Source organism: Hemicordylus capensis, chromosome 1, assembly GCF_027244095.1.
Source record: "Hemicordylus capensis ecotype Gifberg chromosome 1, rHemCap1.1.pri, whole genome shotgun sequence".
NCBI classification, from domain to species: Eukaryota; Metazoa; Chordata; class Lepidosauria; order Squamata; family Cordylidae; genus Hemicordylus; species Hemicordylus capensis.
This window is the reverse complement of record NC_069657.1, coordinates 239,590,871-239,607,269: the sequence shown is the minus strand read 5'-3', so window position 1 is coordinate 239,607,269 and position 16,399 is coordinate 239,590,871. Positions and strand designations below refer to the sequence as shown.

At 45.3% G+C, this 16,399-nt stretch overlaps 2 protein-coding genes across 15 annotated transcripts in view; one reads left to right on the top strand and one right to left on the bottom strand.

The window, feature by feature from the left end:
- The window catches only part of LOC128339766 (RNA-binding protein 12-like), a 78,239-nt gene that overhangs the window by 24,456 nt on the left and 37,384 nt on the right, over positions 1-16,399 (top strand). The window lies entirely within an intron of this gene.
- Positions 4,553-15,637, bottom strand: LOC128333564 (uncharacterized). The gene is made up of 13 exons (XM_053269165.1): positions 15,484-15,637; positions 15,088-15,252; positions 14,745-14,872; positions 13,770-14,354; positions 13,249-13,328; positions 12,512-12,611; positions 11,814-11,909; positions 10,347-10,451; positions 7,010-7,145; positions 6,444-6,538; positions 5,793-5,945; positions 5,611-5,689; positions 4,553-4,719 (listed from the first exon to the last, which is right to left on the bottom strand). Exons 1-13 carry the CDS (start codon positions 15,635-15,637, stop codon positions 4,667-4,669), a joined length of 1,929 nt encoding a protein of 642 aa, XP_053125140.1. The 3' UTR covers positions 4,553-4,666.

The window sequence follows — 16,399 nt, the reverse complement described above, 5'->3', positions numbered from 1 at the left end:
AAATAGAGATTGGAGATCCCCCAATAGGTTTGAGGAATGGACAGAGAAGCAAGATGGCGTTCTTCTGGGAAGTATCTGACAATTTGGCTGCCAGGGCTTTCCGCTCCCGTTTGGTCTAATTATCTTTCATCGGCTACATAAAGATCAGAATGCATGCAGGGTGCATCCCCCCCCCGGGGGGGGATCCGTGGAGATTCCAGGCTTGAAAAAGCCTGGAGGACCCTGGATGAACCCTCAGCAGAGACCTTTCTGCATTAAGCATCAGGCTGAACGGAGACAGGCTTAACAACATGCCTTCTGAAGAACGGCTTTTTTCTTGCCTATCAAATCTCTGAGATGACCATGGCTTTTGAGCTTGCAAGATCTTTGGCATTTCTTTTTACTTCTTCTGGCCTCCCCTTTTTTTGTCTTTATTACTTTTGAGCCTCCTACTGACTTTTCCAGAGGGAATTATGTAAACGGCATTAAGAAGAGGGTTGGCTGGGTGAGGAATGAAGTCTTACATGACCAATGTGTGATTCTACTGCTTACTGTTTTGCACAACCCAGCCTCTTATTTGAATCTGTTTTTAGTTTTACCTTGAAGAATTCCTGCGAGTGGTTTTGCAAAGCGTTTGATGCTCTAGTTACTAATTATCTCCCTGCTAACTTGGCAAAGAGGCACTTTTTACCATGGTGATTCTCTTTATTTAGCAGGGGGAGAGTAACTGGCCCTATCCAAACCCCAGCACGGTACTTGCAGTGACTATTGCTGGTGTGTGTCTTATGTTTCTTTTGGGAATGTGAGCCCTTTGGGGACAGGGAGGTATCTTATTTGTTTGTTGTTTCTCTTTGTAAAACGCCCTGAGCCATTTTTGGAAGTGCGGTGTAGAAATCGAATTCATCATCATCATCGTCGTCGTCGTCATCATCGCAGCACTGGAATTCTGGCACTGATAAAAGTGTTTTATGGCTGGTAATTAAGTTCTTTGCTCTTTGTGTGGCACTCTCTGTTTCGAACGTTTAGAAGCGTTATTGAAGTTAGGATGGAACAGATACATGAATGAGGGTTTTTTACTTTTTAATGGTTTGAATACAGTATGTATATGGAAGTTTGAATACAGAAGCTCTCTTGTGGTACAATTATGTTTATGTCTCTTGCTTGCTGCCTGGAACTTTTAGCAACATTATTGAATTTGGGACTGTAGAGACAAATGGAAAGGGGATTCTTAATTTCTGAGCTTTTGATGCCTCCTTTTCATTATAGTATGGATTATGGTGATGGAAAAACAGGGGAAAAGAAGAAACTTTGAACGTTTCGGCATCCTTAGGGACTTGGGGACTCTCTTTATTTTCTGCTGTTGACTAATTGGATGAATACCTTCTACCACCACTGATGGAGTATAAATATTACCCAGCATTGTAAATCCTATTCAGAAGTCTGGCCTGAAAGTCAACATTTGAAATTGGAAGGATCACAAATAGAAGACCTAAGGCTTTTTATATTTACTACACCTAACCTGATAACACATTTCCCCATGCACAAGCTTTCTTTCGTATGGAGCTAGTTCCGGCAGTGTTTAGTCTCCCAGCAGAGTTTCCTCTTATCTTTCTACCTGGAATGTTTTGAAGACTTTCAAGTTAACCCCTTGAAGGACTAGGAAAGACTCTTAATAGTATCTACTTATTCGATCTGAATTCCTCTGGGACTCTTTACTATATTGCTTTGATGTGGGAAGTAAATGATACCTGAGAATTAAATAATATGTTTTTCTTTCCTCCCCCCCCTTTAAATCCATTACTTTTATTATCCTTTTTTAATATTAATAAGATTTTAAATTCCTATTGGTTTATTTCAAGATAAAAATGTATACATTTAGGTTATCACAATTTATACTAATATGTTTAGTTTGTTATTTTAGCTATTATTATATGCTTATTTAATATGAACATATTCAGTTTATTCCCTCTGAAGAAATAGCAAATGTATGGTATTGGTGAATAGGGAAATCTGTGTTTAAAGGCATATAGGTGAATTTATCTGTTGAAGCTATTAGGTTGAACTTACTTATAAGAGATAGATTTTACTGAAAGCTGATTAATTTTCCCCCATTGGATTCCCTGTTATTGTAGTTTCCAAAAGTATTATAGAGACTAGGGGAAATTAGTTTATACATTTATACGTTTCATCTATAATTATAATTACTGTTATATTTTTGTCCTGTACATGTAATTAGTCTTTTCCAATATGAAGAACAGGTTTTATGGATTCCCTGTTAATTTAACAGCTGTTATCAAAAATTCTTGTGAAGAGGAAAATCTTTATACTAAAGGGTATTGTTTTTTCTCTATTTTTTCAAATCATGGGTTAAAACTGAAGTTTGATTGGATGGCATTGCATGAGATTATGGCACTGAAGATGTATTTGGTTTTCAGAAGATTGAGAGTTCCAGATGCAGTTATTTTTTTGTTTGATTTTTCATTGAGGAATTTCATTTTAGTATTTCATAAGATCTCCTCTTCTCTTTAAATTAACTTTTCCCCCTTCTCTCAAATTCCTCCCTGTTGTTCATCTCTTTTTAATATAATAGGTTCTAGATGCCAGTCATGAACATTTGCCAAAACGTCTCGTATTTGGTGTGCATGGGTTGGGAATTTTGTCTTGGCTCTGGGTTTAAAATATCCATACTTCATGTCTTCGCATGGTCAGTTTCTTCCTCTCTAATAATTAACTTTCTTCTTTCCTAAGCCCTTGGATTATCTGGACAGTCGAATGGGAAGTTCAAAATCGTTTTTAAAAATCTTTTTCATTAGACTTTAGATCTATTTTTGTCGCTATCCCTTTTGTTTTTAATGACACTCCCACAATTGAGAATACCTTTTGAGCTTGTAAGTACTAACAGGATTCCTTGCATTTTTGTTCCTCAGTCTCTGTGTTTCCATCATTTTTGAACCTCCCATGGACTTTTTAGGAGGCAACTATGCTGTATTGTGTATTGAGAAGAGAGCCAGTAGGAAGTGATTAATGTGATCTGCTTAAGCTCTTGCTTCATAGTTTTGGCACAGAGTTCTGCATTTATGTTAATCAGCTTAAGTTCTGCTTGAGGGATCCTCCTGCTTTATTTGGTTTGCATTATGAAGGGTTTTATGACCAGATAACTACATTCTCACTTTAGAGCTTTCACTACCAGCATTGAACCTATGGAGACGAAATTTACAGCTTTCATTGGGGAAGTCTGCAGGCAGGAGCTTTTCTTTTTCTTGATCTTTTCTTATTAGAATTATGGTTCTGAAAAGACTTTGAATTTTTCTAACATTTTCTTAGATGTTTAGTCCCCCCACCCCCGTTTATTAGTTTAGCTCCACTAATGGAGAATTGAGAATTTTTTAAAAAAATATCATCTCTTTCTGTTAGACTCAGGATTCTGAAAGCTTCTGAATAAATAAATCGGAGTGGGGAAATTTACATGTATTGATTTTATTGATCTTTTTTTATATGCGGATCATTAAGTGTTGGATTTCTTATGTGGATACTCTATGAAGGTTTTATTTCAGTGGGTTTGCGTATTTCTTTATTATGCGACATTTTAAAATGTATTTCTAATCAATTATTCTCTTCTTTCTTTCTGGGTGCTTGAATTACTTATATTGCCTATACCTGCAGTACTTCCTGGCAAAAAGACTCCTGTGTGGCTAGAACAAAGGCGAAATGATGCAGCAAGAGAAGCTGTAGGTGTGGATGTCCCATGGTGGCTTCCATTAGCGTTCGTCATGATGTGTGTGAGCACATACAGTTCATAAGATGGCAGTGAAGAATGCCATGTTAGCAGAGTCCAAGGGCAAGTGACAAGAAAAGAATGATGGCCAGATGTTGCAGTTGGATGAAAGGCGCTCTTAGATCTCCATATCATTGAGATGATGGTTGGCTGAGTTGAAGTATCTGCCCATAGGTTGTTCTTTGTTAAGATGGCAGATTTGTGCTTCCTGAAAGATGGCTTCAAGTCTGAGGATGTTTTGCCTACATAGCGCATATGGCAATATGGACATCTGCGCTCTTTAATATATATGACAGGTGGAAGTACAGATGAGTTTCCCCCAGATGTAATAGGTTTTCTTGGTAGTGGTACTGCTAAAAGTGATGGTATTCTTTAGAAAAGTGAAAGTAATGCAGCGGCTGGATTGACAGTGGTGTGATCCAGGATTGCTGATCAGTGATTTTAGGACAGCTCTCAGTAATCGTCTGTATAGATTAGGTGGTTGATGGAAAGCAACACGTGGATGTTCTGACAGCTATTGCTGTAAGCAAATTCTGAACTTCTGGGAAAAGCTCTCAGGGTGGTGGCTGTCTTTTTATTGCCTGGTGATAGTTTGGTGAGGCAGGATGAAAGTCTACCAAAATGGGACCCTCTCTTCTTTTTGCATATTTGTTTTGCCTCTGTAGAGAATCTCTTGATATGGCTGATGTCCTATTGATGTTGTAATCGTTGAGGGTATCCACATTTTAAAAGGTGTTATTTCAGTTTCCTGATCCCTCTGAGGAATTTTGATCATGATTAATACATTTATGATATGATACATATGATACATACATTTATGATAATACATAATACATTTAATTAAAATGTTATATGATTTTTCTCTTGATATGTTTATACTTGAGTGTTTTATATGGAAAGGAAGGAAAGGTGTCATGGGAGGGTAGTCGGCTTAGCGGCACTGCCAAGGTCCATCAGTAAGTCACCTGAATGGGAGAGAAGAGAAGGAAAAATAGAATGATGCCAGCACCATTTGACTAAGGAAAGTGTTAGGGATGGGAATCACTGTAGAACTCCTAATGTACTAAGTGGAGGAGTTGTATGTGGAGCTGGTGTTAGCATTCAGGCTCTCAAAGCAAATAGTACCGTCTGCTTCCAAAGCAGTGGGTTCTTTCACAGAAAGAACCCTGTTGGACCTATGTCATGGCTGGTATTTTTTCTAGAATAATACTGTGGTAGTAATCATTTGAGGCCACGGCATATAAAAGATGCAGCTAGAAAGCAAGTCATAGGCGTAGCTTGTATTAAGTGCCATGGAAGTTAGGTGGGCCGCTCAAAACTGGCTCTGAAAATAATCCCACGTTAGTGGATTCATTTTCTAGATAAGCATCCACATTCAGAAATTTCGCCGGAATTCTGCATTAGGTCCACATTGAATTTCTGGGTCCTGGCAGCAGGAGGAGAGGGTGGCTGGGAGGGTGACATTCATAATAGGACTACTAGATTTAGATTTGAGGTCCTTGGATGTTGCCTTGAGCCTGTAGCACCTGAAAAAGCAAGGAACTATAGGAATTTCTCTCCCAAAGGTTCCATCTTCCCAGGATGCACTGCACATGTGCATGTGGCCTGAAAAGGATTGACTTAATGCAAGAACTTGCATAAGGTTTCCTGACTAATCAAGTCATGACCCCTTGGGAAGTCCAGGTCACACACATTACAGCAATATGTTTGGGACCTTTAACGCCTGAGACCAGCTATGGTACAGGGGATGGCTTTGGGTGGGGGAAAGGACTTCTACCTGCACTGTGACTCCAGGGATGTGGTTTTACCCTCCCCAATTCTTTTGAAATAGAGATTACCTTGGTTTTTTAAGATACCTTCAATTTCTTCAGGCAGCCCTTTGCTTTCTTTGATTTGGCGGAGACGACGCCAGATTTTCCTCCGGATTTCCTCCTCCTGGGGAGATGGGGAAAATGCCCAACCCACCAGAATCAGAGGCCCTTTTTGATTACATGCCACCCCCCACCCCCACTGCCATGCAGCTTAACCAGTAGCTCACCTCATACCCCATCAGTGCATCGGCCTTGCCCAGGAGGGAGTACAGCAGGATCAGTCCAGCCTCCTTAACCCTGTGGAGGGGATGATTAATGGCCCAAAGCGTGGTCCTCAGGAAGGATCTTTCCTGATCTTTATTAAAGATCTCCCTGAAAACCTAAAATCAAGAATCAGCCTCAATTAATTCCCCTGAAGCCCAAAGATGTGCAACTTGATTCACATGCATTCAGCTCATAAGAACTGCTTCTCCTATTTTCCCTCTTCATTCCTTCCTTCTTTGATCTCCTCCACAGTCAGAACTGAGATGGCAAGGTGCTTGGGGAAGGACCTGCTCTTCTGCTCAGGCTACTCAGTAAAGGACCATGTGCATTGATAGATGTAGATATTCCAAACCAAAGCAATCATCATTATCTTATCAAGGTGTCATGCCACTACAGCAGGTTGAAAGTCGCATTTCCATGAACTAACATGCACTGCAGTTATTTAGCCCACTGTGTCTCTGGAGAGGTCTGTGTCAAGATGTCCTAATGCTGATTCTGGCGCTTCTTGAATGCAGAAAGTGATAAGGACGCCTCTGCCCATTCTCACACTCCCAAAGAGGGGGACAATGGGCCATTCTGGCACCCAAGGGAACCACACAGAGGGATCTTCTTACCTCCCCAACTCTGGCGGTGTTCAGATAGGCCAGAATTCTTTCCTCCTCCTGCCATCTCCGGCTCCACAGCTCCCCAGCTTCTCTGCTGCTCTGGCCTGAGAAGGAAACATCGGGGCTAAATAGTTATACATCCTGATGACATAGGGGGTTTCTGACAGAATGGCTGGGAGTCTTTCCGGATTCCCCCCCAAGAGGAATTGCCTGAACCCCGCCATGGCTCACTGCAGCAGTGGTCCGAAGCCAGACTTGAGAAATAAGAGGTTCGAGTCTGGTTTACGAGAGGGCCTGTATACTCATTGTCTCCATGTTTGCTCATAGGATGGGGTCTAGTGGAGAAGGGGAGATGAGGAAATCCAGCTGAATCAGCTGCTGGTCACTCACTAGCAGAGTCATCTTTGTGGAGGACACACCCTTATTGAAGGACTCGGCTGAAATCAGTGGATATAAATGGACCAAGACAAAAGACCAGGGGCTATAATCTGATTTACTGGTATTTGAAACTAAGGCATTTGTTATAGAACACATAATAATCTAGAAAGCAGTGTTGGTCTCACCAGCTTCCTTACCTTTGTGGTGGAGAAGTACTTCTAGGAGCCGGTAGATTCCCTCCCTGGCGTTTCGGCTGACATCCTTCCTGCAATCCATTATGCAGATTCCAAGTTTCGCCACATGGTGGCCCAAACTGGGGAGTTCTGCAGAGTTCTAGCAGGAAGGAAAATGAGAGGGATCTCTGTCATCCACATTGCTTTGTCAGCCCTTCCCCTTCTTTCGTGGGCAATGGATATTCCTGGGTTGGGTAGACCAGTCATCTCTTCCCTTCCTAACGTGAATAGACAAGCAGGCCCCTCCAAGAGGGTGCATTTTCCTCTCTGTCTTGGCAAGGGGTTGGTGACAGGATGAACTGGATACCTACAGCAGGGGCGTAACTACCATTAGGCAAGGGGAGGCGGTTGCCTGGGGGCCCAACCAGGGATACCTCACAGGACTCCCCACTGCCCCCTGCCCAGCCCCAAGGCCCCTCAGCCAGTTGCCCTGCTTGCCTGTCTCCTGCTTGTCCTCCTGGGGGGCCATCGAAGCAGCAGGCCAGCTGCCAAGAGCTCCTTTTCTCCCGGGCGCCTCTCAGCTGATGGGCGGGTGGGCGGGGCTTCCAGGGAGGCCTCCGTGTAGGCCTCAGTGAAGCCTGAACTGGAGTTGGCTTAAAGGGAGGCCCCAAGCAAGGAAAGAAGGAGGCAGGCAGGCAGGCAGGCAGGCAGGCAGAGTGGCCCCCACAGCTCTCTGCAGCAGACCCTCTGCCCAGCCCAGCATTTGCCAGGTAGAAGGTGGACTCCTTTTTGTGGTCACCCCCCCCCGCCCAGATATAGGGATCTGCTTGCCATAGGGCTTTGATGTGGACGGGGAGAGACTGAGACGTCTCTGAATATTTAATTTAAAACTGCTTGGAATATTTGCTGGCTTGTTTTGCAACCCAGAAGGTCTTAGTGAGAACTGTGAAGCATGTGTGGTGCTTTTCTTTTATTTTATTTTTCTTATGTGTGAACTGCTCCCCAGTAACTTGCAGGGACTTCAGGGTCAATCTGGCCAGCATGTGAATGCAGCATTCCAGAGGAGAAGTGTGTAAAAGGGCTTTAAAAGCCTCCTGTGAAAAACCTCCTGCAATCAAACTTGAATGAATTGGTTCAGAATTCTGAGAAAACAGACATAGGCTCACCCTGCATGGTTGAAAGTCTCCTTTGCTAATTTGCAGCGAGGGTCCCATTTTAATAATTAGTGTTTCTAGTGTGTTCTGGGCATTAAAAGTAGCACAAATATATAGTACTCAATGTATATCACTATATATTGTGAAGTGTGTGTGTGTGTGTCTTCAGTGAAATATATTTCTAGGCAGCATACATATTTTGAAATATCAGACTTAAATCCTTGGGGGCCTGGGGTGTGTGGAGGCCCTGGACTTGGGGGGGGGGGCTTTTTAAAATCTCGTCTCTGGGCCCACTCCAACCTTGCTACGCCCTTGACCTACAGGTATGTTGCCAGAAGAGCAAACTCTGCCACACGTCAGGCTGAAAGAAGCCCATTTAGCTCTGAGATGAAAGGATAAGAGGCCTGTGAGTAACGTTGCTGCCAAGAGTAACTTTGCTACCACCACTCAGACCTCATTAGAAAGGATCTGAGACCAACTCTCACTTTCCCCCCATCTTGTTTGTGTGATAGCATAGTCCTTCTGCTGGTGTTGAGGGAGAGGAAATAAAACATACCTAAGTAACAAGTTTTATTGGGTTTTTTGCGTGGGGGGGGGAATCTAAGCGTGATGGTTACAACAAGGTTTCAGATATACATAAGCATAGTGGTTTCAGAATGATGTTAAAATTCTTATAACTTACAGCTTACAGAAATGTTCTGAGTTAAGTTTCTTTCTTACTTTTCCTCCTCTCCACATAGGGGTTAGGTGCCTAACCTGATCGCTTTCTTCCTGATGTGCCTCCCCTCTCAGGACGTTCAGATCTACCCTCCGCCTCTCTGGATTTATCCTCTGCCTCTCCTTAAGCCTGACTTCTCTCTTCTCCAGAAAAGTCCCTCCTGTTCACTACTCCTCCCTTGACCCAAGCCTCCAGCTTAGCTTCTCCCTCTTCATTGTCTGACCAATTGTCATCCAACTGATTTTTAACTATCACCTCTCTCTTACTCTGCCTGCCCCCTCCTGGAGCTTTTCCACATGGGGCTTGGGGTGCATTCCTATGAGGGTGGGATTTAGACCAAATTCATTACTATGTCAGCAAGGTACTGTTCACCTAGCAAGCGGAATTATACAGGTTTTATCTTCACAAATGGAGCTTAATTCAGAGTATCTGCATCCAAAAAGAGTTGTACTTCCTAAAATGTTTTCCTGGGATACTCTGTCATTCTGCAGATACGATGCTGATGTGTGGAGAGACCCCACGGATAAAGTGGATCAAGATGAGATGGAGGGGTGGCTTTGCCGAGTCTTTGCTGACATGATAGCACTCTGGGCAGACTTGTTTCCTGTGCCCTGGAATCAACTTCCATTCATTCATTTCTATTTTTTCTTTAATTTTAAAAATTCTTCCTTCCTGAAAAGCTCAACTCATTTTTTTAAAATTAAAATTAATTTGTCATGGATCTTGGCCAAGCTGCGACATGTCTCTATTGCCAGCTACAAGGGTGTTTTTTCTTTTGTTTTTTAACGTAGGAATCAATGGAAAATTATAAAAAAATTCTTAAGTTGGGGAGGGCTGGCCATGGAGCTCTTAAACCAAGCTCTGTTGTAGCACATGATAGCAGGATTCTGTGTATTAAATTTGAAGCCCTTGAGACAATGGTTTGATTTTTAATAATTTTTTAGACAGGAAGGGTGCTTTCCCTGTTGCTCTTGCACAAGGCTGCCACCTGGTGGCTGATTGCAGTCTTGTGCAAGATCAACAGGGAAATTAAAAAAAGAAAAAAGTGAAATGCCCTCCCTGTCAGGAAAAAAAAAATTAAAAATCAGCCAAGTGACTGATTAGCTTTGAATTTAGTACACAGAGTCCCACTATCCTGAGCTAGAACTGTGCCTGGTTTCAGAGCTCCATGAAATGCATCTCTGGTCTTCGGAGACCAGAGGAAGGTGCAGACAAGGCCAATCTCACTTCCCCACTTTGATTCTTGGCTTTCCCTCTGTTGCCCTCAAATCGAAGGGACAAATGTGAGCTCAAAAGGAAACAGCTCCAGAGACTGTGACAAGTCTTCAGGCCACTTCGATGCAAGGAGTCCAGCCTTCAGACTCACTCCACAAAGCAAGAAGAGAATAAGGATTTCCACTTGCTTCTCTTGCTATGGTTGCCTCCCAAAACAAGGACTCTCTTGGCCTTCAAAACCAAGTTATGCCAACCTGTGTGTGGTAATACTCACATCACAATCAGGCATCATGACACTAAAGCGGAGCAAGCTGGCGCATTGTTTGCTGGCTCGAGCTCTCTCCTGGGCATTCCTGGAGAGGATCCAGATGTTGATGTGCTGAAAGAGAAACAGCACCGCAGAATCTCATTACATGCAGCTAACATTTATTTATTTACAGTATTTAACATGGCCCTATACCACCCCAGATACAAGTCCCTATACAGCTCACAATCTTAAAAAAAACCCTGTTAAAATATTAACCCAATTAAAAGAGTTTAGAACACAGATTAAAAACTCTAAAACCTAAAACTTTAAAATGATAAACCAAAAGCCTGACTTTATTTAGCAACTGACCCTATCCACCCCCAGCACAGTACCTTCAGTGACTGTTGTTGGTGTCTCGCTTACATTTCTTTTTAGATTGTGAGCCCTTTGGGGACAGGGATCCATCTTATTTATTTATTATTTTTCTGTGTAAACCGCCCTGAGCCATTTTGGAAGGGCGGTATAGAAATTGAACAAACAAACAAACAAACAAACAAACAGGTATGTTTCGTATAAAAGGAATGCTTGGCTTCTCAGGGCTATTTCCAGGAAACAGGGAGTCATAGTCCTGTTTTTAAGTTCCTTTTGTCTCTGTCACGCCGTATGAACTCTTGACTATCCCCGTGCCTCATCACACAACTGCCTCCCGCATGGACTTAGTCAGGGACTCCAGTGAAGCCTCTGGTCTGGAAGGAAGGAGTCGGATTTCCTCCCATTCTCACCTCTCCTCCTCTGCCCTCTGTTTTTCTGTGGGAATCTGTCAACTGCTCATACTGAGGTGTCGGAAGCCTGTGTGATGCACCTGTGAGGGACCTATCTAGCTTTCTCATGCCCCTTTGCCTGGATTTGAAACTATTCCTCCAGCCACTCCTGTACACGTATAGCAGAATTTCTTCACAGAGCTGGTGTCAATTCTTCCCCTATGCCCTTATATTGGCTAAGAGTCAAGTTGAGAATCCTTTTGGGGGGAGCCAGGGTCAAGGGCAGTACTGATTTGCCACAGGGAGCATTTAAGTATCTGCTCAGCCACTTGTTCCCTGAAGTGGTGCTTTCAAGGAGAAGCTTTACCTCTTGAGTCTGTGCATGTATAGTCTAGCCCTTTGTGTCCAGGAGAGGAAGTGAGTGGCTTCCCAGAGATCTCTAGGATGGAACAGGTGAGTCTGCTCAGTTGTTCCTCTCCTGCGTCTCTTTGATTTGGGGATACTGTTCCTGATCAAGCTTTTATTCAGAGATGTGTAGAGCATATGTGATGCTGTTCAACAGCATGTTGTATGAGATTGCGCATGATGTTCCTGCCTTTTCCGTTGGGCTGCCAATCACAGAAGAGCCACAGTGGTGCATGGTGGGCATTCCCGCTGACTACATGTGGCCCAGGTGTCCATCTCTCCCTGCCGGGCTCTCCTTCCCACCTCACCACCTCTTCAATGTTCTTACCTCCAGGAGGGACAAGAGATGCTGTGTGGTTGGGGCCTCTGACAAAAAACCCCTCAGCATCAGCTCCAGATTGTCTGCTGCGAGTTTGTGCAGAGCCTGAAAGAAAAGAGAGAGCCAGTGTGTAATTGCGGCACTCCCCCCAGGCCCCGCCCTCCAGCATGTCAACAAAGAGGAGCTCAGCACAGTCAAGGTGAGAGCCTTCCATCAAAGCCATTCCATGGATTCCGGATGACAAAATAGACCAGTGACCTTCACTGGTTATGCGGCAGAGGCTGCCGGCACTCGCCCATTCTGCTGCCACTTCCACATCTCCTTCTGCCTTCTGCCACAGGCCTGTGATTGGTCCAGTGCCCCCACCCCTAGCAGCATGTGACCCAGTGGCGAGCGGGGAGTGTGCACACTGAGGGGGCTCTCCAGGCACCTTCCTGTCTTTCCCGTCTCTCGCTGCTACTCAGAAGGCACAGCAGAAGGCATTGGGGAGCTTGGGCCTCATCAGCCGGGGGTGAGGATAGGAAAGTCGAGGCCACCAGCGGCCCACGGGCCATGCAATGAAGGAGATGGAAAGAGACTGTGTCAGCACCCGTGAATCACCTCCTCTGCTTTGTTTGCCCACTGCACCCCTGAAGATAGAAGGTATCTCAGGGAATTAGCAATCATGGCTCCAGGAGGTGTGTTTGATGAATTCCATAAGAATGTACCTGTTTGTGGACATGTCCTGCTTGCACTGTTATGACCCCGCGAACAGCAAAGCGCAGGATCGCAGACTCTAGCTCTGGGTCAGTTGGAGGCTTGATTTTGCTGGCAGGGTAGAGGGGAAAGATAAGTTATGCAGGGTGGGGGAGAGGCTGTCATCCTCAGGTGCAGCCCAAGGTATTTGGGAGCCTGAGGTGAGGCGCAAATTGCTGCCTCACCTTGCTCCCCCCCAAGTCCTACCTGGAGCTTTTACACACATGGCTTTTAGTTCGAATATCCTCCAGAATAGAGAGCGTGAGTCCACATATCAGCTGGATTTACCCCAAAGTCGTTGCAGGCTATCGGGCCAGTTCAGACACGACTCTGTTCCCTCCCGAATTATGGCTTTGCATTCTGGCTTAGCCCAAATTACTGTATGTCCAGCATTAAAAAATATTTTATTTTCAGCAGCTTCCAGAGGAATCAAAACTCCACTGGGGCCATCACAGAGCCAATACATCCCCGTTCTTTTTCCAGCCACTTGTACTGATAGTGTTGTGGGCCAAAGGGAAGACCCCTTCTTTTTTATAGGCAATTTCCGTTTCCTTTTCTGCCCGTGTCTCTCCCCTTTATTTTAACTGCTCTGGGGCTTTTGAGCAGGTCTGAAGGTTTTCTCCCCTCACTCGCCCCTTTCACTGCACCCCTTTTGCCAGTCGTCTTGGCTTATTGTGAAGAGAGATCCCCCTTCTCCCAGAAAAGATACCTGAGGCAGGAGACGGCAGCCATGGCATAAAGCAGGAGAATGGTAGGCCCAGACTGCACAGGGGACTTCTCCATCACCACCTGAGAAAGACCAAGGGCCAAAACAGAGCAGAGAAGCATCAATTCATGATGCTTCCTAGTAGGGGTTATTTCAGCCCACTCTTGAGCTTTCCTTCCAACCTCACCCAACCTTCCAACCTTCCTTCCAAAGCACTTGTCTATATCTTGATCGACCACTTAACTCCCTTGAGTGGGAATTATAAGTACGCCGCAGTCTTGTGGCTGTTTTTAAGTGGACTTAGTGGTCCTGTTCCAAAAGGCTGCATTGTCCTACTCTCTAGCAAATCCGCAAGCCTTTCTTTTACAGAACCTTCTCAAGATAAGCTTGTGAGCTGCCCTGGGAGCAGTTTGGTGTTAAAAGGCGGAATCTATATTGATTACACAAATGTGTTGACCTCCCAGTCCCACCCCTTATTTAACTTCCATCTTTTCACTCGATTTCTGGTCCTCTTTCTCACTCACCACGATTGCTTTTATCAGTTGTCCTTTGCTGTAGGGGAGATCCAGACTCTCCTGGCCGCTCTTATATGCAGCCTTGCAGCAAGTACAGAGGACCGCGAGGAAATGGACATCCTCATCCTGATTGCTGGCTCTCTGAAGTTGCAAGAGAGTCAAGCAGTTAGGTAAGAGAGGACATTCTGATAGAGTCCAGCACCCATCCCGCGGTGGCTCTGAATGAGAGAGGAATTGAGGACTTTCCCACCCTGCATAGCATTCTGCTAGTGCACAGAGAGATGGCAGAACTGAAAAGGGGATGGAATCAAAAGGGGTGGGATCCTGTAGGCTACTATGGAAACTGTTCTGGGCTCCGTGGCTGCTTCTGCTCCAGTCATTTCCCCCCAGAGGCACACATTTCCTCCATTCAGTGTTTTCAGGGGATCCAGATGACACGGAGGGCAGGGCAACCCAGCACTTTCCAGTATTTCCAATGATGCCCTCTTGTCTTTTTCCACACCCTCTTTGTGGTGCAATTCGGGAGTTAAAATGCAAGGGAAGAGCCAGAATATCCAGGCACGGCACTCTGGAGGCTTCCCAGGACTTCCGTCCCTTAAAGGAAATCCTTAAATAGGCTTCTGCCCCTTGTCTCAGTTGTTTCCTGTTCACTTGTGTGCCTCTGAATCAGCCCAAGTTGCAGAAGCCACTTGGAAAGAAAGGAGTGAGGACTGAGGAGGCAGAAATGAAATAAAGGAGCAGGTGCTGAATGGGGCTTAATTCTGAGTCTCATCATGCAGTAAGATCATGACTGTAGGGAGAGGCATTGCTGATTTTCACAGGGAATATCACCGTGACAGTCCTATATGACATGTCATGTGGAACCACCGTTCGTGCCCACACCCCCTCCCTTCCATCTGATGGCAGAAAAGCAATTGGAAAGGTAAAGGTCCAGAACATGGAAGCAACCTGTGGAGGAAGCACCTGGGATGTGGGGTTTTGTACCTCCTCTCTGTCCTCCATATGCCTGTGTATGATTTTCATGAGATCCTCATCCACTTTGCAGTCCTCCACCTCAGAGTGGTAGGAGCTGGAGGAGAAAAGGGAGCAGTACATGCTGCTGACCACTGAATCTGGGGGAAAGAACAGGAAGAATGTGCAGACATATTAATACACCCATCTGTGTCCTTCTTCCAAAAAGGACCCAGGTTCTTCTCACTGAAACCCTCTTTGTTTAGGAAGAGTATAGCTACCTTGGAACCTGCTCTGCCTCCCAGCCTCACCTATTGGCCTCAATTTCTAAGATTCTCAACCCCTAAATCCCCCCAATTCCTGAGCATCTCCTCACCTCCAGACTGGTTCCAAACTGCTCTGGAGCTTTGGCTGTCCATGTAGCCCATGTTTTCCCATCTGGAGACCCGCTCTTTTGGGCTGCCCACGGTTAGCTCCTCATCCAGTTTATGGTCCTCCAGCTGGGATTGGTCTGAGACGAGGGAGCAGTGCATACTGCTCACTGATGAATATGGGGGAAAGAACATGAAGAATGTGGAGACATATTAATGCACCCATCTGTGTCCTTCTTCCAAAAAGGACCCAGTTTCTTCTCACTGGAACCCTCTTTGTTTAGGAAGAGTATAGCGACCTGGGAACCTGCTTTGCCTCCCAGCCTCACCTATTGGCCTCAATTTCTAAGATTCTCCATTCCCAACCCCTAAATCCCCCCAAATCCTGAGCATCTCCTCACCTCCAGACTGGTTCCAATCTGCTCTGGAGCTTTGCCTCTCATTTTCACTTTGGTCTTCCCAGACCGTCTGTGTTGAGCGGTCCACCATGACCTCCTCAACCAGTTCTAGGTTCTCCAGCTGGGACTGGTCTGAGGAGTCGAGGGAGCAGTGCATACCGCTCACTGATGAATATGGGGGAAAGAACATGAAGAATGTGGAGACATATTAATGCACCCATCTGTGTCCTTCCTCCAAAAAGGACCCAGTTTCTTCTCACTGGATCCCTCTTTGTTTAGGAAGAGTACAGCGACCTGGGAACCTGCTTTGCCTCCCAGCCTCACCTATTGGCCTCAGTTTCTAAGATTCTCAACCCCTAAATCCACCCTGCCCCCCCAATCCTGAGCATCTCCTTACCTCCAGACAGGTTTTCAAGTCCTCTGGAGCTTTGCCTGTGTTTGTGTGCATCCCTCCCATTCTTGAGAGCGACAGCCTCCCTCCTCCTGCAGAGATGATACCATTTTGCTCTGGGAGGGGCTGGTGGAGTGCTGATGCCAACCCCTCCCTGCTGCTCAGGTTCCTGTTGCTCTTTTGGTTTTCTGCAGCAGGCAATGAAGTGCCAGCTCTTGGGATGAGCAGCCATGGGAACTGTGGCACCCTCTTTTTTTCTCTTGCTGCTTCCTTCTGGTGGAGCAGACTTGGGCCTCCGGTTACGCAGGAGGGTCCGCAGCCTTTGCAGCCTAGAACCAAGTGGAAAGAAGATGAGAGGTGGGGCTTGCAGGGTCCTCCTGCTCTTTGCCCCTAGACTGAGCTTGGGCCACCTGTTAGGAAATGTTGCTCTAATATGTCCAGCCAGTAGGTGGCACTAGCCTTTGCTTAAAAGGGTCAAATAAATGGTCCAGCACCTGGACTCATGAAGATACACACACAGGTGTATTG